Here is a 26,875-nt window from a genome sequence, read left to right on the forward strand (position 1 = left end):
GCAGCGCACAACACCAGAAGGAAGCCATGCTGACCGAACAGTTGCTGCCGGCTCTGTAGGTGGTTTTATTTCCTCTGAGTGAGACGCGTCAATCGAGGAAACTTCTTTCACCTGGTGTGTATCAACAGATCCAGCTGCGGCATCCATCAGTGTAATTGCAACAGGAAGCAGATTCATTTTAAAACAGAAGGTTTACATGTCGTTGTAGTCATGAACAAGCATTAAGAAGTGACACATGAAAAAGAAAAGCAGGTATATGGTTTATTGTTTATGGTATTAAACTCAGCCCTAAAGTCAAAGTCATAGCATTTTACTTGCAACCAAGCTGCAGGCTTGAAATAATGGTTAAATTGGGAGCTGCAGTATGTGTGAGGTATACAGCTCAAAAACATTAAGGGAACACTTAATCAACACAGTATAACATCAATTCAACTAAAGTTCTGGGATATTGATCTGTCTACTTAGGAAGTGATTGTTTATCCCCCCGTCAGTGGGTTAAACATTTTGTTTTCCACTGTCCAATCAGTGATACACATTGTGTAACTAATGAGAACAAAATGAGATAAGAATTAAGTGTTCTTTTAATTTTTTTGAGCAGTGTATGTCAATGTGCACAGCATCATCAGGACAAAACAGCAACCTCCTTAAAAAAAACAACCTAAGACTTACCATTATCCAGCATTTATGTATATAAAGCAGAAAAAGTCCAGCCCTCTCCTTTGAAAAGTGTCCGAAATCAGAATTTTTTCATCTCATTGCTACACAAAACCACATAGACTGACATTCTCACTTTCATATCTGCTCCTGAATCTGATTAATCTGTGGAGAGAGATTCAGCTTGGTCTGACACTTGAAGACAAATGTGAGACAGTTGTGAGATGTGTGAAAGAAAAATGTCTAAATTTAAGGGGTTGCATCCTTTAAATCACATGACCCACAAAGACCGGTACATGAGGGCAGGTGTGGAAAGTCATTAAGTACATTCACTGTAGTGCTGCATTTAGGTGCCACTTTGAGGTGCTTTCTTGAGTAGAGCCATTTAACGCTACTTTACACTGAAATACTGTATTTTTACTCCACCACACGAATGAGACATTTACTTTTTAAGATGAAGATTGTATTAATTGTACAATCAAGCTTTTGGAACACAGTTAAAGATTAAACCAGTGGCTTCCAAGCTTCTTCTTTTTTTTTTTTTTTTTAATTCTGACATCCTAAAAAAAAGCAGTGTGTAATCTTGGTCACACCACATGTCTGAGGTGCTACCAGCTCCAGCAAATAGTGTTTTCTTTTCCCTCAGTTTAATTTCAATACATACTCAAATGAGCAAACATCTCATCAAAAAAAAAAAATAGATTACAGAAAAACTAAGTAGTTCAAACTAGCTCCATCTGAGCAACAACATGCTGATGCTTCACTGTTAATCTGAGGGATCAGACCAGTACTTTAAATACTTGTAAATCCTCACATACTTCTACTTAAGTTGGATTTATATATATAAATGCAGGGCATACAAGACTTTACATTGTATTTGTACTTCTAAACTAAGGAATCTGAATATTTCCACTACTGCCCTTTAAACAAAAGTTTGTATTTATAGGAGCAAATCCACACATTTAAACAAAACAAAAAAATGTGACAGTTGCTGCCTTGAAACAGCCAAGTTTTGTGATTTTGTGGCCACCAAAAGTAATGATCCAAGCTGACAAACAGCAGCATTAAACTATGAGCTGGTGTTTACTGATAAACCATACAAGAAGGAACCAAATCACAAAAAGGGGTTTACATCTGATTTATTTAAATCATGAGACTACATGCAGTGTGACAATTACTGATGCAGGCTCTAATAAATCTGCAAACAAAAACAGAGATCGTGTGATGCCGATGTCCTTGTTTTGTAGATCTAAAGGTTGAGTCCCTCTGTCGCTGGCCCGTCTGCTGCTGCTCCGGAGTCGCTGTCACTTTGGACTGAGCTTCTCCTGTTAAGACAAAATATCAAAACTTCACCTCATGTCCAGTGGGATGCAAACTTCCAATCTGTAGGACAAAAAAACATAAATTCATGATGGTAGATTATTGCACCTGAACATCAGCTGCAGAGCCAGACCCCACTAAGGTGCTGTTGGCCTTCGTGTCAGACCGGTCCACGATGATGAGCGGCCCCACCACAGAGTTGTGACTCAAGCTGTCGGATGCTGCAAGTGGGAGAAATCAGATGAAATAAGGATTTTTTTTTTTTTTCCCAAAAGCAACCAACATCTAAAAAAATGTTCAAGTTAGCATACAAATGATACCCCAGTGAACTCCTCTCTTGGACCGAGACTTGCAGGTTGAATCACAGCAGCTGCAGAGGGAACTCTGAGGTGGGTCATCGAGGAGTTCCCAGCTGAGGGAAGCAGCAAACACAGCGAGCAATTATACCAGCACAGGGTTGGTAAAACACACACAGAAAAGACATAACAGCAGTTTACATTAAAACTCTATATTTAGACATCTGCTTTTCTATATTCCTCCCATGAAAGCAGTTTGTGGATTTTACATGAGTACAGCACGAATAAAATTAAGAAATACTTTGAGATTTTGGGAGATTCCCTTTCAGAGATTTATTTTTAAGAGATCAGATGCACAACTAGTTCACTAGAAATGGGTCATTTAATTAAAAAAAAAAAAAAAGGCCTTCCAGGTAATGGCCAGGACAGCTACTTTCCCATTATTTTACCATTTCTATTTATGCACAGATAAAATACATAGAAAAACTTTGTTAATTCAGCTTTAGTCTTCTGATGCTTGTATTTTTCTCACTTTGAGTAAAGCCAGGCTTTGCAAGTGTCAGTGCTACCGTCTTTATGCTAAGCTAATCGCCCCATGGATTTAGCTACATTATACTTTGTACACAGATATGAGTGACATTCATCATTTTATCCAACTTATGGCAAGAATTAATTAATTTTACAGACTTCAAAACTTGCTTTAAACTAAACTGTTTCCACCCTGGTCTCCCATCTGTTCTGCAGTTCAGCTGAGAAGCCCCTGAATGTGTTACATCACTGTCTGGCTGAGTCAGTTATGGCCTATTATTTGTAGTTTTTTTTTTCTTTTTTTTTTTTTAAACAACATTACTGCAAAAGCTTAATTTTGGGCAATTTTTTAAATGGAGACGTGTGGAATGTGTCTTTCATGAAATACCGCAACTTAAAGCTCAGATTTGTTTGTTTTTCTGAGATAAAACCCAAAGTCACACATGATTCGTTCAAATCCATCAGATTTTCTCATTTAGAAAAGAAATTTTTTGAAGCTCAAATTATTCCTTCTGTTTTTACAATTTCTTTCTCTAATAAATGGTGTAATTTTGTTTGTGTCAAACATAAAAGTGGGTTTTAGGGTCAAACCAGGGGTGCCAAAACATTTTAGCCCTTGAACCTCAAAATAACAGCCCCAGAAACTTATAAACCCCAACTATACATGGAGGTGATTAAATGTAAATGTGTTATCTTTTGTAGTAGTTCTGACTAAATGTGCCATTTCTAGTAAATATTTGATTTTTGGAAATCTCCTCAAAACCCCCACTTGGTCTCCTGAGGCCCATTTTGGGGATTACCCCTTTAAACCATCATTACCTCGCCTTTTCCTTGACAAAATGACAAGCTTTCTTGGTTTCATCAAGTCTTTCAGGGTCCCATGCCACCAGTTTACAGTGGATGTACACCTGAGGAGCACAAAACTTCAGTCAAAATCAATTTAAAAAGAAAAAACATTCCCAAAGCCAGTCACTTTTTGCTCCCTCACCTCCTCTCCGAGACCAAACTTGAAGGACTGGAGGTGGAGGATGATGGCTGAAGAGTGATACCGAGGCAAGAACTTGGAGCTTCCTCTGACGCTCTCCAAAAGACACCTACAGGAATTTAAACTTCACATTAGCATCTCTTGCGCTACGCCGCCTACAGATTAAGCAGCATCTGACCTTACCCCTTATTGCTGATGAGGGGGTAAACTTGGCTGCCGTAGTGCAGCTCTGCCGTGGTGGCGGCAACACATTCCTCCATGAGCAGCAGCAGTGGCTGATGGGACTTCTGCTCCACTGCTGCCCATATTGGCATGAATGAGCCCAGAGTGATGATGTTTGTCTTTGCTATGCCCGTCATTTGCTCTGTGAGGAAGTGTAGAGTCTCAGAAAAGCATCTTTGATTATCTTGTGTTTTATTCGGCAGAGCGAGGACCTACCGTTGAGGAGCGCCATGTGGAAGACCAGCCCACTGTGACCGTCAGAAACACCTGATCCAGGGTTCAAGAAAGGGGGAACCCAGCCCTCAGGTCTGAAATACAACAGCGAGGTTCCTCAGCTCACAGTTCATTCATTTCAATGGAATTTTAACCAAAAAGGACTTTCTACCTTTTATAAATACATTTGATGGGAAACACAAAGACTGCAGGCTTCGATTTTGCCTGTGGCCTGTAGCTCAGTTCATTTTGATAGATGATGTGTTTCCCTTTCATCTGTAGAGAAGGGAAGCTGGTTAGTAAAGCGAGCAGCTGAAAGGTATTATGGTCAAATATTGCAGCTTCATTACCATTTTTTTAAACTTGCAGTCGTCAAACCGGTAGTTGAACTTGGCCTCCCCGGCTCCAGTGGGCAGAACTTGTAACTCGGATGGCATGCAGTTTCCCAGGAAGAGTCGAGCTGCGTACGGCACCAGCTCCGGACTGATCTTCCATGTGACGCTTACGCTGTTTTTCCCACATTCAAACTTGATATCTGTACACAAATGCTCATGATCGTCAGTTTCTGAAAAAAAACAAGCGCACACGGTTGGAAAGCATCTACATGCATGTGCGAAAAATTACCTGCGTTTGCAACGGTTGTTGCAAAAACAGCCAGAACTATCACACCGAGGTACAGATGAGTCACCATGACTAAATGATCCAGAACCCTGTGGAACCGAAGCACTTTATAGACTTCCTGCCTAATCAGCTGAATCACCAACATCTGTGTGAAAGCAGAGCTGCACTTTCTTCTCATGTAGTCTTCATGTTTTGTGCCTTCTCATAATTACTGTCCACTTTGACAATTTCCAAATGCAAAGATGGGACATAGCAAGGTACTATTTTGATTTCTGTGCTTTGATTGTTCTTGTCCTTTATATTTCTACTTTGCCGTACATTTTACTCAACATTTATCGGATGGGTTTCAGTTTAAACCTCTCAACAACAGTCACATACATGAAACTAACTCCATCTCAACCAGCAACAGTTAAAATGCTCCTTATGTGCTTTTGTAGCTTTAATAACAATCCAATCATTTAACATGTTGTATAAAATTATGCAGCTCATATATGGGTCAGTCCATGTCAGTTCAAAATATGTTGCTCCACTGTCTCAGATTTTGTTAAATCTTCATAATCTTCATGTTCTTTAGGGCCAAAAACAAAGATTTATAAAACATTTATGCTGAATTTTAAGAATTTCCTATTCCTTTTATATCTCTATTTTGAATAATAATAATGAAAACAAATCATCTTCGCGGGAGGTCATATTTAGGGTTCAATATCTCCGTAAATATAATTCTCACAGCCATGAAATTTGATGAGGATGCAGACAGATTGGGTTCCACCAAATCCAAACAGTCAGATTGCTCCAGCAGATGCCAGATTTTTAATTACTGGCCCTTAAAAAAGGGAGAGGAAAAAAAAATAAATTAAATGATGGTATTGATGTCCTAGAGAGTTCCTGTAAGCATGTATGTTCTTTTTCATGCATGCATCCATATTTCCTTCTAAAAGTACTGTCTCTGGTCAACATTTTATCAACTTTTAAAGCTTCTAACATCAGTCATATTTGATATGTGGCAAGCCAATGTTCTAGTTTTTTGCTATTTTGACATGTCAAAACAATGATGTGGATTAATTCACGGGACGACAAATACTGGTGTGCATTGGGGTCTACATTTTGTCTTTACATGTGCAAAGTTACAGGTTGCTTCCATGTTGCCTTCATGCTGAAGTTTAGCAATATTCAAGGGTTATTTTGCCTTATTGAACATTCACATACATATACTAGAAATGGGGCTGCAAGGTGGAGCAGTGGTTAGCACCGTTGCCTCCCAACAAGAAGGTCGCCGGATCTTTCTGCGTGGAATTTGCATGTTCTCTCCGGGTTCTCGGCCTTCCTCCCACAAGGTCCAAAAACATGTCAAAACCTTGAGCATGTTGATGTTGAGGTTAATTGGTGATTCTAAATTGTCTGTAGGTGTGAATGTGAGTGTGCTTGGTTGTCTGGCTCTAAGTGTAGCCCTGTGATAGATTGGCGACCTGTCCAGGGTGTCCCCTGCCTTCACCCTGAGTCAGCTGGGATAGACTCCAGCCCCCCATGACTCTAGTGAAGATTAAGCAGTGAATAGATCATGGATGTACTTGAAATGAACATTGAACAGAGAAGCTGATGATGACGACATGCAGATCGCAGTAAATTATGAACAAAACAACTCCACGTCTGAAATCATATAAAAATTGTGAACATTCAGCCAGAATATTTTGAAGAACTTAGTTTTGGATCTCAAATAACAAATACTTAAATCTAAGATGGTGGAGCAGCACTGGTATCTAAAATGTAATGACTGATCCATATTATTTATTTATCTGGATCTAAACACTTCTGACCAAATATAATCTGCAGTAAGCTTTATTTGTTTATCTTTATCTAAATATTTCTGTCTACATGAACTCTGCTGTGAGTTTCTTCTGTTCCTCTTCAGTGCGGAACCTTCGTGCTGGTGCAGTGTTACGCCGTCACGCCCGGACTGTGAGCGCGCTACACAGGAAGTAAAGTCAAGTTAGCTCGACAAGCAGGTTGTTATTCGTCAATTTGGCAAGTGTTTCGCTCACTGAGCAGTTGATACACTTTCTAATTGTAGTATATTCTCCAGTCAGCATGTTGATCAAAGTTAAGGTAAGAAATGTCTGATTTTTATTCACACTTAAACTCCACCGCAGCTCTTAATGGAGCCGCCGCTGCTAACAGCCGCTAATGTGACTGACCGGTCCGCTCGTTTTTTCTCTAAGGCCTGAGGCAAAATAAAACCAATTTACATGCATTTTAATGTGTGCTACAAAAGTATAAGCATCTTACGGCTACAAGGAAGGTGCCAGATATCTGCTCGCCTGCTTTAATTTGACTCCGCTCGCCACTGAGCAGGTAGCATGCTAACTTACTGCAACTTAAATGTCATTAAAGCAGAATGTTAGCCGGTCTGGGTGCTTTACGTTCCCATAAAATCAGTGATTCTTCTTATCTGTGAACTAATGTTGACAGAAGACGTGACGAGTCAGGCTGGACGATTTGGGAGGGGAAAGTAGTTACGATTTTTCTGACAAGTGTGCTGATTATAGCAATTCATTTAAGCCTCAGTCTCATATTTATTGTATAATATATTTAACACCATAAAAAATATGAACTGATCTTTAACTTAAGTCAAGTCAGATTACTGATGTAGCACATATACCACACATAGAACCAGCAGTTGAGCTACGATCCCAGTAAAAAGCAGAATTGGCATTAAGAATGAACCCAAACATGAGAAATGTTAAAGTTAAGAAGCTCCAGTGTTACTTATGAGGTGAATTTACCCCAGTAGTAGAAATATTATGGATTAAAACCCTAGAAACGATTATATAGCATTCAGTTTTACCAGACTAGCATATATTATTAAGGCTAAGACTCCACAGTACTATTACAGAACTACTAATTTAGACATTCAGGCTACTGTGTTATTAATTATGGAGAATAATCCGAATAATCTAGAAATGAAGTTATGACCCCACTAAGAGAAATTGCCGATACTGTAATTACATGATTTAATATGGAACTGTTCCAGAGCCCGGCTATGATAACTACAAAAGTCCTGTGACCTTTGGTTTGAAGGCTTTCATCGGGGAATGTTGTAGACATATTGCACATTCTGCAATCAAGTACAAGTAATAATTGCTGCATAATGTTTAGCCTAAACTGCTTTTTTTTTTTAAATGATTTTTTATTATTTGCTAATTGCATTGTTTCAGATGCAAACTCCAAACATAAATCAATTCATTGTTTGGCTCTAGTGACAAGTCGCCCATAGATACACTTTGCATGCTGGCCAGCAGTTTTTATGCTTTTACAAGGTACCCAACCACGATGTAGCCGATTGAGAGAAGAAACAGCTGAGTCATCTGTCTGCTCTCGAACTTCTCTCTGGTTTTGTGTCAAGCAGAGCCGCAATGACGGATCAGTTAGTTGTCAACCGATAAATCAATCGCCAAAATTCTCAGTTTGAATATCTTCTGGTTTCTTTACTCTTTTACAACATCACGCATCTCAGAGCACTTCACATAGAAAGCTCAAGACCGTGCAACATTATATTACAAAGAAAAAGCAGAAAAATAATATGATTCCATCTGAACGCCGTGGGGACAGTGGGAAGGAAAAAACTCCCCTTTACCAGCAAGAAACCTTCAACAGAACCAGGCTCAGGGAGGCCTGCTGTCTGCCTCGACTGGTTGGGCTGAGGGTGAAGGGGAGAGAGAAAAGGATGGCAGAGAGAAATAGACATCTGTCAGCTAACTTTAATCAAAACAGACTGTTAAAAATATTTGCAGTAGTAATACAGCTGACACATAAAAGCAAATCAAATGTCGTTGTGTTTATTCTGCTTTGTGTTAAATAAAAAGTCCTTGTCTAATGCAGATTGTGACATTTCAAAACCCAGAAGAAGGCGGCTGTTGTAATTATTTTCCCATTATGTTTCAGACTCTCACCGGAAAAGAAATAGAAATCGACATTGAGCCCACAGACAAGGTGACAAGCTCCAAACGCGTCGTCCCGCACCATCCCATTAACAAACGCAAGTACGACTGACTCAGCGGGCACTTTTCTAAAATCTCTCGCTTTTTGTGTCGATCAAGGTGGAGCGAATTAAAGAAAGGGTGGAGGAGAAGGAAGGGATTCCCCCGCAGCAACAAAGACTCATCTACAGTGGAAAACAGATGTGAGCTCCTCTTGGATTTTTAATTATTTTTTTTTTATCTGCAGTATTTGGATTGGTCTCCCTATAAACCCTCATGTGTATTCTCGCCCTCAGGAACGATGAGAAGACGGCAGCAGACTACAAGATCCAGGGAGGCTCGGTGCTCCACCTCGTGTTGGCGCTAAGAGGAGGATCAGAGCTCCACAGTCGTCGCTGCATACACGTCTCCTCCTCGTCATGAGTCGCTGTCGTCATGGGGGGCCAGCTGAGTGCCAACGCTTTAGGTGTCTGTCACCGTCTAACCTTGTTACAGCGCAGAAATCTGAAATCCCACGTTCCTGGGCAAAAGAAAAAAAAATCAACCAACCAACTGATTAAAAAAGAAAAAAGAAAAGGACGTTCTCATTCCTTTGTAGATGTTTTTGTAAACCCACATTGGCTTTCTGAGTTTGACCAGCTGATGCAGGCACCCATACAGTACAAGAGACAGTTTGAGAACACTGTGGTCTTTTTTTGCTTGTGAATAAATGCTGAAGTTGACTGAAGCGTCGTCCTCTGATGTACGCACACACACACGCACACACACACCAAGAAAAGTCACCGCCGAGGATTCTGAAAACGGTTTTTATTAGAAAATAACACGAGAATGAAGATTCAAAGACTAAACAGCTGACAGAATATTTCCTTCTGGTCTTTTTTTTTTTTTTCTCTACATTTTAGTCAAGGTAGTGATATGAAACAGTCTGGTAGAAATTCCACTGAAATCCATTTGGAGCACCGTTGCTGAGTGTTTTTAAACGAGGCCTGCGATTATGAAATGAGTTTAATTCTCGCTTCACTAAAAGGTTTTTTTCACAGCCACCTTTTTCTTTTTTCTTTTTTTTTTTTTAAACAACAGGGGGTTGTATTACATTATGGCTGTGTTCTCCATAGACTCTTAGTTGTGCTTCTATGTATAATATCTAAAATATACATCTTGTAGGTAGCGTCGTGCCTCTGTTTGTTCTTGCATTACTGTACACAGTCTTGAGAAAATAAAATAAGTCTGTTAGGAGCCTTTGTAAACAATAGACAATGGGATTTATGTCAGGGGAAAATTAGGTGTTGCTCGTATGAGGGATCATAATTTACATTTAAATATTCTCAGTCGTCTCTGAAGCTAAATATAATTACATCTTAAGAGGGGATGAAAGGCACAGGAATGAAGAAGGAAATGGATACTTGGGTATTCTGAGCTGCTCAGTTGAATGAGGCAAGAAAATAAAAGGAATCAACAGAAGACACATGAGTGCAGCACATAAGGTTGTGTTTAAAATCCTCCACCCTTCAAAGCCATGTATTCCACAATAAAATCAAGTGTTCCGGATACAACAGCTTCATATCAGTGGCTCATTCGTTAGTGTTCACCTACTTTAAACAGGAGTATACGTGGAGTGATGTGTGGGCAAAGTTGATCTAGTAGGTTACACCGACTGACAGAAGCCACTAAATATGTGTCATTATGGAGTGAAACACTGAATACAATCGGCTGTAGCAGCTTGTAAACAAAAACCCTGAATGGTACCTAATGGACAACATCTGTATGTACAGCTGTGACTGGAATCCCTCCTTCACTTTGTCCATTATACACCTGCAAATTCCAAAGTCTGTGCTTATAATTATATTAGTATTTCAGTTCCAGAAGAGGGGGAAAAATACTCCTGTGAAAGTACAGAGTTCCTTAGACATAAAAACAACAGATTCAGCTTTCTGAGAGAGAGCAGTTCGGATGGCAGCGTGGAGGGCGTGACGGCAGAAAGACTCCGTCAGACGGAGGCGACGCCTGCTGATTCATCCACACTGATGTTGTTGTTGTTGCACCGACTGGCTGCCGTCAGTGTTCGGGGAAGGAGTCGACCTGGACTGTATCCTGAACAGCTGATCCTTGGCTGGTGTACGAGACGCGGATCCTCATTTTCAGATTAACCTGGAGGTAGAGTCAGGACTTAGATACATGCTGCTGGAACAGGCTGTGCTGCAAACACAACCTAGAACATTACTACAAGATGCTTCACATGTTTTTAAGAGAAGATTAAGTCTATTTTTCAGTCTGATTGGCAGACGACTGATAAGATTTGATAGAAAATAAGGACAACCTTGAATGTGGAATGCCAGCTTTGTTGTGTGTGTTTTGCAGACCCACCTTGTTTGGGTTGTTGAGGACCACCATCTGGGTCACTTTAGCTGCGCCTCGTGCAGGAAGAAAGTCCCCGCTGGGGGCCTTCATGTGTAACTGGACGCTCTGCGAGGGGGATCAAATGAAGCTTTGAAGTTAAAAGCACCAAAACACACGTGTTGTTCACTTCTATTTGCTGCACTGATGTCGACCAACGACAGCATTACGGAGGCTAAAACGGACACCGAGCAGCAGCAGGCCAGGAAACACTCCAGTCCAAAACCCCCACAATCAAAGACATGTTTGATTGGACAGGCGGTACGTGTAGATTTACTCATTCTGTTGCTCAGTTAATATTTCTATGAATGTCACATTTTCTGCTCCACTGCCAGCAGTAAAATCACAGTGGAGAAATACAAAATCCTTCTTCTCTGAATCCAATATTTTGATTTTATTGTTGTATTTAACTCGATTTTGAAAAACCTAAAACTGTAGAAATGTAGATATTTATATATAATATTATACCCAGGTTTTCTCACGTGTAATATACCCCGTACTGCAGGGGTGGGCAATCCTGGTCCTGGAGGGCCACAGTCCTGCGTGTTTTAGATGTGTCCCTCTTCCAAAACACCTGACTGAAATGATCAGCTCATCATCAAGCTCTGCAGAAGCCTGATAACGATCCTGATCATGTGAATCAGGTGTGTTGGAAGAAGGAAACATCTAAAACATGCAGGATTGTGGCCCTCCAGGACCAGGATTGCCCACCCCTGCCGTACTGTGTGCAATTTATCTTCCTTATGTGCAATAATTATTATAGTGTACCATATTTTATTTTATTTATCTTTTTTATTTATTGGGTTGGGCTGCAAGGTGGCTCAGTGGTTAGCACTTGCAGCTAGAAGGTCGCTGTTTCGCGTCCCGGTGAGGACACCCAGGATCTTTCTGCATGGAGTCTCCATGTTCTCCCCGTGCAGTGTGGGTTCTCTCCAGGTTCTCCAGCTTCCTCCCACACAGTCCAAAAACATGTTGAGGTTAATTAGTGATTCTAAATTGTCCGTAGGTGTGAATGTGAGTGTGCTTGGTTGTCTGTCTCTAAGTGTAGCCCTGTGATAGACTGGTGACCTGTCTTCACCCTGAGTCTGCTGGGATAGACTCCAGCCCCCCCACAACCCTAGTGAGGATTAAGCGGTGTATAGATAATGAATGGATGGAAGTTCATAGTATCCATTATATGGATCTATCGTGTATATATATATATATAGTGTGTGTGTGTGTGTAGCTCTATTGCATTACATTTCTCAGCTCTTCCTATTTGTTGTTTTTTTTTTTTCTCTTTTCTTCCTGTTACTTTTTTGTGCTCTTTCCTGGATCCATGCTGCTGTAACAAGTGAGTTTCCCCATTTGTGGTGAAAAATAAAATGCAATCTAATCTAATCTCATCTAATCTAATATTTACTCTAAAAACTAGGTCAAAATGAACTGCAAAAAAAAAATTAAAAAAAAATACTATTTCTTCTCAAGTCCGTAACAACCCAACCTCCTACAACGGCAGTAGCAGCTCAACACAACACAACACAAAATGGTCAAATGTGGTGAAACCGTCGAACTGCTTTCCATCCTTAACAGAAAAATCGCACAATGAGGCAGGAATCTGCTGCATCACTTAGTGCACCGATCTCAGATTAAAATGCAAAATCTCATCCTGTCAGTAAATTTTCTGATGATTACCTGATTGTGCATCTTACACTGAAAATGTATCTGGTGACACATTAACGAGTAGCTCGACAGTCCCTCGTATCTGAACCCAAGGTCAGTTTCTGATACCGGCTGCCGGCAGAGAAAGCCTGCTGGACAGTAAAGCTTGTCTGCGGATGATAAACAGGACGGTGTGTTTTATTACCGGCTGCGCTACAAACCTTGGGCACTGCAGCCTGCAGGGTGAAGCTGCTGATGTCTGAGTCAGTGGAGTTGGAGGCTGTGAGTGTCACCATTAGTCCCGAGTCTGACTGTTTCTCACTGCTGAGTGTTAAAGTCACACCGCCTTTCTCGTACACTGTCACTGCTGGAGCTACGGATGGAGAACAACCACGTTAGAAAATGTTGCACTGATTCAAAACAACATCACAAAACAACAGTCCCTTGAAGTAAAAACTTAAACTGCAGCGTCATCCACCTGTTGTCTCATAATTACAGTCACTTTAGGGAGACTATCTACTAGGGCTGGACCCGAATATCCGAATATTCGGTCGCTGTGCTGGTATCGGGGTAGCAATTTTGATCTCTGAATATTCGCTCCCCTCTCCCTCCCAAATATTCGGGATATTCGTCACTAATTGGGCCGAATATCAGGAGACCAGACATTACTATTCAGACCAGCCCTACTACTGTCTATCTACTGGCCTGATTCAGAGCACTGAAGACAAGTTTCAGTTTCCTGAACATTCTCAGTCTTAGTTTCATGTTCAAAATCATTTCCTCATTTTTTGTTTCTTTCCCCTTGGCAGCCTCTGCAGGTGTTAACAGCTGACCTGGTGTGAGTGGAGCGGGCTCCAAGCCTCCCAACAGATCCAGCAGGTCTCCTCCAGCAGTGCTGCTTGTGCTGATGGGCAGGACGGGGACTGTGCTGCCTGCTGCTGAGTTGGGCTGCAGAGGCTCCTCAGAGCCTCCCAGCAGGTCCAGGAGATCACACACCTGGAAGACAGAAAACCACAGGGAACTTATGCATCTACATGTGATGGATAACTGAACTGAAGAAACTCTCTTGTACTGTAACACCTGGTTAAAAGAGAAGTGAGAGACATCAGCAGTACGCTGCTGTTAAGTCAGTTAGCTTTACTTTGCTGGAACTGGTTTTGCACAAAAACACATGCAGGGAAAAAGTATAGATGGTGGAGGAGGGATAAAATTTGCTGGTTGGCACAAGAGCTAACTGTTAACAGTGTCCTTCAGTAAACGAGGCCAATATTTATGATGGACAGCCTCTGACAGAAGGTACAGTAATGTCACCGCAAAATGAAGTGTAATGTGTCACATGCAAATATCTACCAGCTTACTGCTTGTGCAGGTTTCAGCTTAATTTTAAATCTGTGAAACTATAAAACATTTAAATCTCAGTTAAGTAGGGTTTAACTCAGGGTCTGACATGGTGATGTTGAAAAATGTGTAATTAAAATATTAAAATTACCTGGGAGCCACCGAAACGAGGTTAGACACTGAGAAACAGGATTTATAATCTCTTCAAGGAGTCATAAACGTGGCCCTGACTAAGCATGTGGAGCGTATCTTCATCCTGTACCTGGTTAGTGGGCTGTTGTGGCAGCAGCGTCTCCGCCTGTTTGACTTTGGCAGGTTGGATCTCCTTCACGGCCTCCTTTGTCGACTCCCCGTTGGTGTGACCCGGAGAGTTCTTTTCGATCACAGGCATCCTCTCCAGCACTGCTGCCCTGTGGAGAGAAGCACCATCACAATATGTAAAAGGCCAAAATAGCTCCGCTCCATAGGGGAAATAATAGGGCCAAAAATAATGCATATAAAGAAAACAAAAGGTCGACTTGTGTTGTGTACCTCATGTGGTCATATTTTTTGAACAGAGCATTGTATTCAACTGCCCTCTGCTGGAGCTCCACATCTATACAGCTGCCGTAGATGCTGACGATGCTTCTGATGCGACTAGCAGGAGCAAAGTGATGAAGAGGAAGAGAAGCAGTTAGGCGACTATTGGGTAAATGCTGCAACTACTACAACTGCATGTGATCTTAATCAGGAGTATTTTCCAAAGAACTCCTTGTAAACAGATGTTAGATCCACAAAACTCTGCTACAGGAAACATGTAGCTAAGACTTAACACACAAAAATGCAAATTCTTGAGTAATAATAGTGTTTTTTTTATGTTACCAAAGAGAAAAAACAATCTTTGAAACAGACACAGTGGCTTATTAGTGCACTTCAGCTGCATCTGGTCACTGTGTGCTGTAAATGTAAAACAGTGCTTCTTACTCGACGTTATCAGTGATGCGGGTGCTCAGTTTCATGGTGGCCGTGAGAGCAAAGCCTCTGGTCGCCGGGGACGACATGTGGGACTGTAGAACCGTTTCCAAGGCGTCCAGGACATCATCCTCTGTGACCTGATGGAGAAACACGTGAACGCAGGCTCTGAAAGACGCTTTACATTTTTCTAATCCAAAAACTACAGTCGCCTTACTGGCACCTTTTTACAAGTATGACAGCAAGTGTTCAGCAGATAGAGAGGGTTACAGTTAATTTATCTTTCATATTTACTGTATGAAGATCAGACAGCTTTTACTTTACTCAATCATCAAGAAAAAAATAGTTGAACTACTTGAACATTTAGTTGATTAAATTTGAATTTCTTTTTCCGCCCTGAAACTTAATATTGCGCATCCTGATTACTTTGATCTTCTGCTTATTTGCAATCAGCTGTAGTTGCAGCCAAACGTTTAAAATATATCATTTTCTTTGTGCTGAGGTATTTTTCAGAAATGGGTATTTCGAACTGAAAATGCAAGAGTTATTACAATTTAGCAATAGGTTGAATTTAATCAGCTGTAGAAACGATCAGTAAACAACAGCGTGTTTAGATATGAAAACATAAACGAGTGTTTGTCGTGCTCGGTGTACCTGCACAGGTTCGGTCTCCTGACACTCTCCTCTCAGCAGCAGGTCTCCGTACTCTCCTATACACCAGCAGGCCACCTGGACCAGAGATTGCTGCACGGACAAATATTGCGTCCACACATTACTCACGCAGTAAATTACAGTTGCTGAATATTACTTGAAGTTTTCGTCAGATGGGCAGATTTAAAACATAAGGGCCAATTTCCCCCCAAATTCACAGCACGTTCATATGTCGGAAGATGGGAAACTGCAGCGCGCTGCAGATGAGTACATGGCTGCTCATCTGACTTGGATCCAAAAATAAATCTGGTTGCATCAGCCGGTTTCAAACTGAAAGCCTAGCTGTTCTTACTGTAGTAGAACCGAAGCAGCTCTGTGTGGCTCAGGACGACAGCAGAAGACATTTCTATACGAGCAAAACTGTCTCAAAGCGTAATTGTGACATTTATGCACAAATTCCATTTCATGATTTTCATCCATTCATCCATCATCTATACACTGCTTCACCAGTCTATCACAGGGCTACACAGACAACCAAGCACACTCATATTCACACCTACGGATAATTTAGAATCACCAGTTAACCTCAACATGTTTTTGGACTCGTGGGACGGAGAACCCTGAGAGAACCCATGCTGCACGGGGAGAACATGCAAACTCCATGCAGAAAGATCCCGGGTGTCCTCACTAGGACGCAAACCAGCAACCTTCTAGCTGCGAGGCAATGATGCTAACCACTGAGCCACCTTGCAGCCCCCATTTCATGATTTGAATTATAAAATGAAGCTTTCCATATCCAATACGTCTCTAATTCATGGTTGACGATGTCGTGTTTTTAATGGCCAGTAGAATCATTCCTGTCGACTTGCAGGGTGGAACTTTCTGTATCGTTATTCTTCTTTTAGTTCAAACATTTACAGCTGAATCACTTCAATAATACAACTTGCCATCATGTAGAGTAGTTCTACAGTGTTTGAGCAGAGTTATAGGTGAGCTGGTGTGCTGAAGCTGCAGTAACTGAGGAGGGGTGGGCAGACAGACAGGCTTGAATTTTACATGTAAGCCATTTTAGGACTAAAAGGGATTATTTTTATGGAATAAAAAAGTTAACTTTAATACACAAAAGTGCGTTTTGAGGTGTTAAATCAACAACCATGGAGGGATTTTAATTAGTCTATCACAATCTCTGATGATGAATATTCAAATGAATATGTGTCTATTTGTAGAACAAACAACAGGGAATGGATTTGGATTTTTAGGGTGAAGTCACAATCAAGGAACCAGGCTCATGTTTTGACTGACTTCATCACGTTTCCTTTGCTCTATCTGAAACTACATCAGAGCTGCCTTCAGTGGAGTGAACAGTTCCCCTTTCACTGGACTCTGTTGAATAGCTGAGCAAAGTCTGATCGTGTTTTCCTCACAAATTTACATCATTACCTTTTTATGACTTTATTGTTTTGTTCTGACGACTGCTGCTCAGGTGCTGCCACTCTTATTTATTGATATCAGATTTATTGTGAGAAAGACAAACTGTTTCACGGTCTGGGTCACTCAGCAGTCTGGGGACTCTTTGTGGATCAATAAACAATAAAGTCATAATCCAATCTTCCCAAAGCTCTGGAGAGCAGCAGTGAGAACAGAAACTACACAGACCTGAGAGATGTCGGTGAGCAGAGCCCGGTACAGCTTGTGGACGGTGTAACAGTGCAGCTCCGAGGTGTTGGTGATGAGCTGGATCAGGTTGGGCACTGTTTCGTCTCTTACGTCGCCCCCTGCCTGGCAGAGTGGGAATCGCAAACACCAAACACCATTAGCTCGACGGCTGATCCAGGTATTTGGGTCACACTGCGTTTTCTTACAGTAACTTCAGGAAGCAGACATTTTCACAGCAATTCATACACATCATAAAAGACATTAACCAAACTGAGCTGACTCTTAATTCATGCCACATCTCCATCATTACTCTGTCCATACGTTTCTTCTACCCACCATCATCAGCAAAGGATTAGTTTGGGCATTAGCTTTTACAGCAATCATGTGGGTTTTATTTATTCTCTTAGCTAGACTCTTCATGTCAGCCATACTTTTGTTTCATCTTCTCTATGTGTGTCAAGTCTGAACACATCAGTTAATCAATTACAACTTATCCAAACTGTAGCAGCCAGACTCCACCAAAAACAAACAAAAAAGAGAGCAGACTACTCCTATTTTAGCCTCTCATCATTGGCTCTGAGTACATTTTAGAATTCCTTTCATGATATTATTGATAATCTCCTAAGACCCACTCTTAACTCACACTCAAATATATCTCAGATCTTCTGACACTTTATGCGCCCTGTTACAAAACGAGGTCCTCAGGCGAAGCTCTGTTGGCCTCTGCAATCTATGCTGTGGACCAATGGTGACACTCCCCGAGGAGATTAGACGGGCAAACTCTTTATCCTCTTTTAAATCCCTCTTAAAAACATATCTTCATAAATGCATGTTCACAGTGTGAGCGGTCTGAATTCACTTCTATCGTTTACGTCACTTCTAAAAACCTATCTGATACAAATGCATTCCATTAACTCATATTTTGTTGATTGAATATTGGAATTAACCCTCTGGACCCGAAGAAGTTTTTAGGCATTTTTAAAAATCTTGTCACATTTTCACTCACTGTGGGCTCATTTTTTACTGCAATATACAGTCCTGCACTTCTATGGAAACAGCGCAACCATGACTAGAAGTAGAGAGAACTCAAAAATGTTTTCTGTTTAGTGTGACTCATTCATAATGCCAGTTAAAGTTCTGGTTCTTTGATTACTTATTTTTCAAAAATTGTTGCAAAAAAATCTGAATCAACACATGTGCTCCAAGTGCTCGCAGGTGTTACCATTACTGCAAAGAAAAATGGCAGCTCTACAGTACACAAAGTTTTACAAATTCAGCATTTTTCACACGACTGCATATCAACTCGTTTCACCATGCTGAATGTATCTTACAACAACTTGCTGTAAACTTGCTCCTCCTCTTGCATTTATTTTACTCCTTAAGTATGCTTTATTTTTCTCTCAATCTCTCAAATGTATTTCTATCTTTCTTCCCCTACTTGTCCGGTGTAAACACAGCCTGCAGTTCATCCTATTTTGACCAAAAAGTCCCTGAATTTCTTACACAGCTCAGTCAGTCATGGCTTCTCAGTTTTCACCAAACAGCATGGAATTTAAGTTTGTTACAGAATCAGATGTGAAAGGCTTCCTTTCTTTGGCAAATTTTAAATGTGACCTGGGCAATAAAGCGATGTTCATCAAAAATCACAAACTTAAGCTTACATTTGTTAAGCTTAGATTTCTTAAACTTGGATTTCTTAAGTTTGGACGTCTCACATAATTATTTCAGGGACAGACTAAAAGGTAGAAATCTGATGATTATTTTAGTTTTTACAGTTTCTGACTCTAATAAATGGTAGGATTTTGGAAGATAGCATGCCTTTGACAGCTGCTGGTAGATTACAGGGTACAGAAGGTCAATTGTTATTGCTTTTTCTTCTTTTAGTCCTTTGTATATGTGCTTTTTTTTTGCACATTTTCTTCCCCCTGCAATTTTAAAACTGTTTTATCATCATTTCTGCACTATTTTTTTTTAAATTTTTATTTTTGTCCTGTAAACAACTTTTTAACTTAAAAGGGGTATATAAAGAAAGTCTGCTATTGTTTTGCTTTTATAACATGAAGAACATTAAAACAAGTGACACTTTCAGGCCTCATCCTGCCTCTAGGATTTGTACAGAAGTGGTGCACAACATATCAGGTCTGTGGTCTCTACACTAAGGCACAGAGCATTAAAGACTGCCTTAGAGAACCTTAAAAGAGTTGTGAAGGAGGAACCCCCATAGGAGGCAGTGTCTCAGTCTGTATTTACCGTGGTGAGGACATGCAGGATGGTGTCAATGTGCCAGCGCTGGGAGGGAGCATACCTGACAGAGACAGAGACACACACAGCTAACTCAGTGGTGCTTGAGGGGGAACACGCGTTATTGCATCTATATCCTCTTACTGCACACTCACAGACACGCAAACAGAGAAGTGCATCAAGTCGACGACTGGTGTGAACTAAAGACACAGAAGGCTATTCAGTGTAAGAGTGCCAGTTAAAGACACAGAAGTGTCGCCGAGAGTGGAGACAGACACAGAGTGAGACATGTGGCTACATACAGTGTGTATCTCAGGCACAGAGACTTTTTGTTTTCGCCTCAACGCTTGAACAGTTGCATCACATTTTGGCACCACTGTCTTTATTTTCTTTACAACAACACCAATCCCAGCTTGGCACAAGACAGTGCACTAAACGGATACGCATGCATAAATGTGCAAAATGTGTGCTTGCATGCATTGATAGGTTGTGTATGCATTGAAGTATTGAATGTGCACATTGACTTGTCTTCACGCACCTTTCAGCAGCATTAAAAATGCCGCTGGCAGCTTGAGATTTGAGCTCAGGGGGGCAGGAGGAGAGGAAGAGGAGCAGTTCCTTCATCATGGAGCGGATGTTGGTAGCTGACACCAGAGCCAAGGAGAGCTCCAGTGCACGGCTAGATGGGCGGGAGAACAGGATCAATGTTAATAATAAAGTAGATGCAGGCCAGTCCTTTGACTCTGTGTTGTTTATGTCGGTGTGTTTGTTGAAGAATTTTCAGAGCAGGAAAATACACCCTGCAACACACCCGCCTGTCTGTATTGTCACATTGTTACATGATAAGCATCTCTCCACAGGGGATCAGCTGCGTATTGCATTATTACCATCCTCATCAGTGAGGCTGGAATTCACAAGGTAGCTGACAAGACAGGAGCTAAAATGCAGGAGCTAATTTTACAGTTATCCAGTTACTTTTAATAACACAACTCTCCACAAGCAGAGAACAAACAGATCAATAAAGAGAAACATGAAGCAACAGTTTCACGGTTTGATGTGTGATGCTGCCGTTTTTGTGCAAGCGCATGGTGATCGTTAGGCTGTTTCTGAGTCCCTCCAGCCGGCGCAGGCTTCCTGTGTTAGTCAAAGTGGTGAAAGTCATGCTTTTTCTGCTTCACTGGCCCTACCTGATGCATGAAACAAACTATTTAGCTGTTAGCATGTTCCAAAGATAAAATTATCTACAGCTGAGAGAGAGGAGCAGGCTGGTGGAGAAGGAGACTACTTACTAGAGCAAATTAAATGAAAACTAGTCATGATTTTGGCTTCTTAAAATTAAAAGAACATGACTGCAGTATTAACATTTAAAACCACACACGGAAACAGCCCGTGTCATGTTATGTCCATGATTTCATTTCACTCTTTTCAAACTAAGTTTTGGTCACACACCGCCTAGCAGCATCTACTGTAGCCTGCATGTGAGGCATTTAGGGAACAATAGTACATTGTAGTGTCAATCAATACAGAGTTGAGCCTGTGTCCATTTTACAGGAGTGATATCAGACAACTTGCAGGAAAAGACTGCCAACCAAATTTTATTGATAATAATCTGATAAAGATTTTGCAAAAATGTAGTCAGAGGTCACTATCAAACCCTTCCATCAATGCAATGCAAAACTAGAGTATGAAAAGTAACTATTTATTAGCGTGCAAGGTTGGTTAATACCAGGCTGGAGAGGTGCGACCATCATGTACATCAACTGTGAAAGATGGTCGCACCACTGCTACCAGTCAACAAGTTAGTCTGGACCTCTGACCCACCCCAGCCACAAAAGCACAACATTTAGGAGAACGTATGCTCTGCACACAATCTGAAATGTACTCCTGTGGATTTAGAAATTGGAGGTAGCCAGTACCCACAGTGGGGGAGTCGTACCCTGCTGCCATCCAATCAAAATACAGAACGCTGATGCTGCCAGGTCGCTTTTACTTCTACAGGAGTAGAATAGTTTAGAATGGCTACTCATGTGAGCCATTAAAAACTGTCACAAACACAAAAAAAGAAACCCCATCCTTATAGAGAATCTCTCATAACACACGTTTGGGGCTGACATTGTAAAACCATGACCTCACACTCACAAGTTGACTGAACATCTGTGAAACACCAGCTGACAAGGAGAGAAGCAGCAAACGTTACCGCTTGACAGAAGCATCCTGGTCCTTCAGACAGTCCACTATGGTTCCCCGGTGACGCTGCACTGCATTATGGTCTGTCCCCACAATCCTCTGAAGAGATGTCATTGCGATATACCTGGACAGAGACACAGGATCGGCAAAATAAAGATTTCAAGTTTCAGACGGCATTATGATAAAACCGTGTTAAGCTGAACTCCCTGGGGTCTTCACCAAGGTCAGTTAGACTTAATCTGTCGTGTAGTAAAATATATTTAAATGAATAAGGTATTAAATTACATTTAGAAAAATGTCAAACCCTCAGCTGACAGTAAAGATAAATGAACAGCGCTGCTGTACAAACTTAATTTTCTCAGCTTGCCAGGATAAATAATTTATCTTCCCACTTGAAATAACTCATGAACTGATAAAGTATTTATGTGGGCACAGGAGAGATGGTATCTCGTAGGGCAGGTTTCGCAGGAATAAACCAGTCCTATTACTGTCACCCAGGCACAGACAGAACCAGGGGCCCCGCAGGTGAAAACCAGACAGACCTGTCTGCCCACAAGGTCCAGATGGAGACAACCTCAAAAAAATAGTAGCACAACAAAACCCCAAGGAAGCTGCATCAGGCCTCCACAGCGCCCGCTGAAAGATGACATGGCCTGAAATTGAGAGATCAGCATGAAAAGACAGACAGTGACCTTCTGGTGTGGCTCTGGAGGAAAAACTCTGGGGAAAGTAATTAGTCAGCTCAGACGATTACAGCCTGTTGGGAGGGTTTCCTGTCTTTGGCTGCAGCGAGTTTGCCGTCGGCCTTGTGGAATGGAAAAGGTGAAATGACCCTGAGAGATAAGAGAGAAAGGAGGGAGGGAGGGACAGAAAGGGAAAGAGAAACAGGACTGTGGTGAGGAAGTAACGCAGGGGGAAGGAAAAGCAGCACTGACCGAATGTTCCTGTCGTTGTTGAGGAGGAATCTTCCCAGGATGTTCACAGCCAGAACCTGTGGCACAAGGACATCGAAGTGCATTCAATAAAATAATTAGGTGTCATTATTCCCTGTGTACTGACGTGATGAGAAGTGTGACTAGTCTCTCACCCTGAGGCCGCTCTCTGACTTGATGTCCAGTACGGTGAGAACTGTCTCGTACAGCACAGCATTACCCACAGTCTTAGTGCTGTCAGTGTTGGTCGCCACCTGGATGACAAATCCCACACACGAGTACAAAAAAAATATATTCATTTATGTGAAACAGATATGAAAAGATCTGTTTGAATTAATATTCATTTTTGTTTTCCTGCTACTATAAACTGACAGCAATGAGTCAACATGTAAATGAGCTACATTGAACACCCACTCTGAGGTCAGGCTTGTGAAAACAAACTCAGGTCTATCTTTCCTCCCCATGTTCAACATCTAGTGGTAATCAGTTATTCATATGTTTACTCATTTTCAGCAAAACGAAATGCTTCTATATTTTTGGGTTAAAGTTGTGTGTAACATAAGTAGGGTCAAAAATAGAGAGCTCAGGCCGCTGTGAGAAATGAGGAAGCTCCTTTATCAACTTATGGAAGTCTCTCATACAGTCGTCCTCCAACGTATTCACAACCTTCCATCAAAGAAAAGGCAAAATTCACAATAGTCACACAAATAACATGAAAATGTAAAAAGCAATAATAAATTTTTAAAAAATGCTAAATTATAATTTAGTGAAAGAAGACATTGCTTTTGAATTGTGGTTAAAAAGCATAATTTAAAAAACTGTCCTGGATAAATTAGAGCACTTTGCTGATGAGCAGTGAAATCCAAACACCTGTCAACAGGTGCAGAAGACTGACTGAGAGTTACAGAAAACACTTGATTGCAGTGATTGGCTCAAAGGGTTGTTCAGTAGAATATTAGTTCATGGGTCCCATCATGCTTGTTTGCTTATTATTATTATTATTATTATTATTAGATTTCTGTTAAACCACAATTCAAAAGCTATGTCATGATTTTCATTACATTTAAATTTATTATTACTTTTGTCAATTTCAATTTATTTCAGTGACAGCTGTTGTCTTCCTTCTTTAATGGGAGGGTATGAACACATTTGAGGACGACTGTATGTTCAATAAGAATTCCACAGATTAAACCTGTCAAACCGTTCAACATTCAAAGCTTTTTTTGTTCACTGCCATACTATAAATAAGCTGTTACTTTAGTACTTCTCTCAGAAAGACATCCTGGACAAATCCACCCTTTCTCTCTATTGCAACAGATTAACATTTAACAGGCAGCAAAGTGTTTCCTCTTTTGTGAGGTCATAAGAGTTATAGCAGTTTTTTTTTTTTCCCATGGCAGTCTTTCCAGAGGAAAATCCTCTGGCACACAGGAGGCGATGCATGTTTCAGGTTGACGGGAATAAAACAAAACATCCGTCACTGATGAATCAGTCTGAACAAAGAGAGAAGTGACGCCTCCAGAAACTTTATCAACAGAAGTTGGGAGGCAGCTGATTTTGCAGTACTGAAAAATCTTTTTTTTTTTCTTCTTTTACAGAGAAGGAACAAAGAACAGAAAAATAACAGCAAACAAACCTGAGCGAGGAGGTCGTTCATGGCGTCACTCGCCGCTTCGTTGTTGCGCCCGAGGATTCTCAGCAACCTCAAGATGCGTACCTGGGGATGGAGGCAGGAGAGAGGGAACAGATGGACAACAAGTTATTTTGGTACATCGAATCAGCAGAAGCAGAGGGAGGGAGGAGACCGTGAACCTGTGTGTGTGTTGGTGAGAAAGACATGAGCTGAAAAAACATGAACAATTAATTATAGTGCACTAATTTAGGATCTGAGCCATGAAGAAACACAAGGTAGTTGTTTAAAAAGTAAGTCACATACAACCTTAAATCAACTTTAAATCAACCAAAAATGTTTCTGATTTATTAATACAGTACAACATACTGGGATAGGAAAAAAAAAATGTTGTTGCACAGACCCGACTATGTGCAGAAATCCAGTGCTGTGCCAATAAAAATATACAATCATGCAGACTGGATATATGCAAGTCATGTTATACACTGTGTATTTTTTTTACATAATAGTTTTTCTACATTTTTGCCCACTTCATATTATGTACATCATACACATATTCCATATTTTGAATGACCTCAGTTTAGTTTCCCTTGTTGTGCTGCAAATATTTAAGTCCAGTGTTAGATGTTAACTGTTAACTGTGGCTATAATAAAACTGAAATCAGGATAATACTACTAATAATAATATATCCATCCATCCATTATCTATACACCGCTTAATCCTCACGAGGGTCGTGGGGGGCTGGAGTCTATCCCAGCTGACTCAGGGCAGCAATGGACAGGTAACCAGTCTATCACAGGGCTACACTTAGAGACAGACAACCAAGCACACTCACATTCACACCTACGGACAATTTAGGATCACCAATTAACCTTGGACTTTGGACTGTGTGGGAGGAAGCCACAGAACCCGGAGAGAACATGAGAGAGAACATGCAAAATCCACGCAGAAAGATCCCGGGTGTCCTCACCGGGACGTGAACGGGCGACCTTCTAGCTGCAAGGCATCGGTGCTAACCACCGCTCCACCTTGCAGCCCAGTAGATAATAATAATAAGAGTAATTTTATTTGTACAGACTAATGAAGGAAAGTAAATCATTAAAACAAACTGTTTCGGTTCAGCTGCTGTGTTTCTAGAAACAGCAGAGGTGTGGTGCCGTGTCATATTGCAGAGCATGCAGTATGACAACATTAACCATGTATTTCGGTAGCTGTGCTGCACAAGAAGCGAGTGAAATGAAGGCTGACCTGTAGAAAGGGATCGCTGATTCCTGCCACATCGTGTTCTGGAGAATAACCCGAGATGACCAGACCTTTCATGATCTGAACCAGATCTGGAACTGTCTGGAATACAAACAGCATAAACTTGTTACAAAACACACGTGGAGACGCTGAAATCATCAGATCAGGGTTTGTGTGTGTGTTTCTCCCACCTTTCTGAACCGCTCCAGTGTTTCTGGGTTGCGTTCACACAGCTCAGTGATGAGCACCACAGCACCGTGTAACACACCTGAGGACAAATGGTGAAGAATAAAGACAGAATGGAGACAAATAGGAAACAGTTGGGATGAGCTCTACATGTCATTAAGGTCTACTGACCGTGGTTCTTCTCAGAGAGGAGGGAGCGGGCAGCGGGTGCAAACAGCTCCCCCAGATCGTGGACTTTTCTCACAATGTGAACGGCGCATAGAGCAGCCTGAAAGAACAGCGGAGCAAGTCATCAGCAGCATTACATCACGGCTGCACTGAGTACATGACAGTGGGATTCTACTGTTACTGCTTATGAAGGGTCTGGAGTCTGTTCAGGCTTAAACAGGCAATAAACAATAAATCATACTGTCTCGTACTGGATGAGGAGATTTATCTGAACGCCTGCACAAATGGATCTGGAGTTGAGCTATTAGCAGCCTGGCTAACTGTCAAATCCTGTATACAGCATTTTACCAATTAACAAGATTGTTGTTTTGTTTACCTGACTCACAATAAAATTAATTCATTTACAATGTGCTACTCTGGCCCCTCTCTGCCTTTAGTCATTCTCTCATTTTGAGCAATGTCCAGCTCACAACTCTATCTGACTGGTTACACGTCAAGCACAATAAAAAAATGTAGAATAAATAGCAATTTTTTTTCTTTTTACATACGTTAAACCCAAATAAACAAGAACAACTCAATAATGTCTTATGCTAGAGTTTGTGTAATTCTAAATATATCAGTTCCAAATATTCGTTATTGGGCTCCTCAACAACAAAAAACACATCGGTCGGCTCCTAAAATGGATCACAACCAGATATAACACTGTGCCCAACATTGTTGTTTTTAAGTCATACTATTTTCTAGGTGTGATGTCTAACACTGCTTGATTTATCTTTTACAACAGTGTAAATGTAGCAATGACACAATCTCAGCATCACATTGGTCTAGCTATAATGCACACCCG

The 26,875-nt window shown here is 41.0% G+C and overlaps 3 protein-coding genes across 3 annotated transcripts in view; 1 reads left to right on the forward strand and 2 right to left on the reverse strand.

The window, feature by feature from the left end:
* Positions 1-2,073: 2,073 nt before the first annotated feature.
* LOC103360312 (zona pellucida sperm-binding protein 3-like) lies at positions 2,074-4,909 on the reverse strand. Its single transcript, XM_008286017.1, has 9 exons — positions 4,843-4,909; positions 4,569-4,753; positions 4,391-4,494; positions 4,222-4,313; positions 3,967-4,147; positions 3,787-3,892; positions 3,618-3,706; positions 2,295-2,386; positions 2,074-2,195 (listed from the first exon to the last, which is right to left on the reverse strand). Exons 1-9 carry the CDS (start codon positions 4,907-4,909, stop codon positions 2,074-2,076), a joined length of 1,038 nt encoding a protein of 345 aa, XP_008284239.1.
* Positions 4,910-6,794: 1,885 nt separating this feature from the next.
* nedd8l (NEDD8 ubiquitin like modifier, like) lies at positions 6,795-9,535 on the forward strand. The gene is made up of 4 exons (XM_008286018.1): positions 6,795-6,942; positions 8,779-8,826; positions 8,934-9,016; positions 9,110-9,535. Exons 1-4 carry the CDS (start codon positions 6,925-6,927, stop codon positions 9,234-9,236), a joined length of 276 nt encoding a protein of 91 aa, XP_008284240.1. The 5' UTR covers positions 6,795-6,924; the 3' UTR covers positions 9,237-9,535.
* Positions 9,536-9,605: 70 nt separating this feature from the next.
* ap1g2 (adaptor related protein complex 1 subunit gamma 2) overlaps positions 9,606-26,875 on the reverse strand; it is a 20,703-nt gene continuing 3,433 nt past the window's right edge. The window contains 19 exon segments of the mRNA XM_008286019.1: positions 9,606-10,961; positions 11,178-11,276; positions 13,070-13,221; positions 13,682-13,844; positions 14,449-14,596; positions 14,718-14,822; positions 15,150-15,277; positions 15,792-15,881; positions 17,445-17,567; positions 19,695-19,749; positions 20,224-20,364; positions 21,883-21,996; positions 22,808-22,863; positions 22,960-23,058; positions 24,441-24,521; positions 25,684-25,779; positions 25,869-25,945; positions 26,035-26,202; positions 26,723-26,733. Coding sequence (XP_008284241.1) covers positions 10,869-10,961; positions 11,178-11,276; positions 13,070-13,221; positions 13,682-13,844; positions 14,449-14,596; positions 14,718-14,822; positions 15,150-15,277; positions 15,792-15,881; positions 17,445-17,567; positions 19,695-19,749; positions 20,224-20,364; positions 21,883-21,996; positions 22,808-22,863; positions 22,960-23,058; positions 24,441-24,521; positions 25,684-25,779; positions 25,869-25,945; positions 26,035-26,202; positions 26,723-26,733 — 1,999 coding nt within the window. The 3' untranslated portion in view covers positions 9,606-10,868.

This window comes from Stegastes partitus, unplaced genomic scaffold, assembly GCF_000690725.1.
Source record: "Stegastes partitus isolate 25-593 unplaced genomic scaffold, Stegastes_partitus-1.0.2 Scaffold425, whole genome shotgun sequence".
NCBI classification, from domain to species: domain Eukaryota; kingdom Metazoa; phylum Chordata; class Actinopteri; family Pomacentridae; genus Stegastes; species Stegastes partitus.

Bases quoted from the DNA above. Each gene is read 5' to 3' on its own strand.
- LOC103360312 (XM_008286017.1), bottom strand. From the start codon at position 4,909: ATGGTGACTCATCTGTACCTCGGTGTGATAGTTCTGGCTGTTTTTGCA. The intron at 4,754-4,842 runs GTAATTTTTCGC...ATTTGTGTACAG, and splicing joins AACAACCGTTGCAAACGCAG to ATATCAAGTTTGAATGTGGG. The intron at 3,707-3,786 runs GTGAGGGAGCAA...TGTGCTCCTCAG, and splicing joins AGTTTGGTCTCGGAGAGGAG to GTGTACATCCACTGTAAACT.
- nedd8l (XM_008286018.1), top strand. The intron at 8,827-8,933 runs GTGACAAGCTCC...GTGTCGATCAAG, and splicing joins ACATTGAGCCCACAGACAAG to GTGGAGCGAATTAAAGAAAG. The intron at 9,017-9,109 runs GTGAGCTCCTCT...TCTCGCCCTCAG, and splicing joins ATCTACAGTGGAAAACAGAT to GAACGATGAGAAGACGGCAG.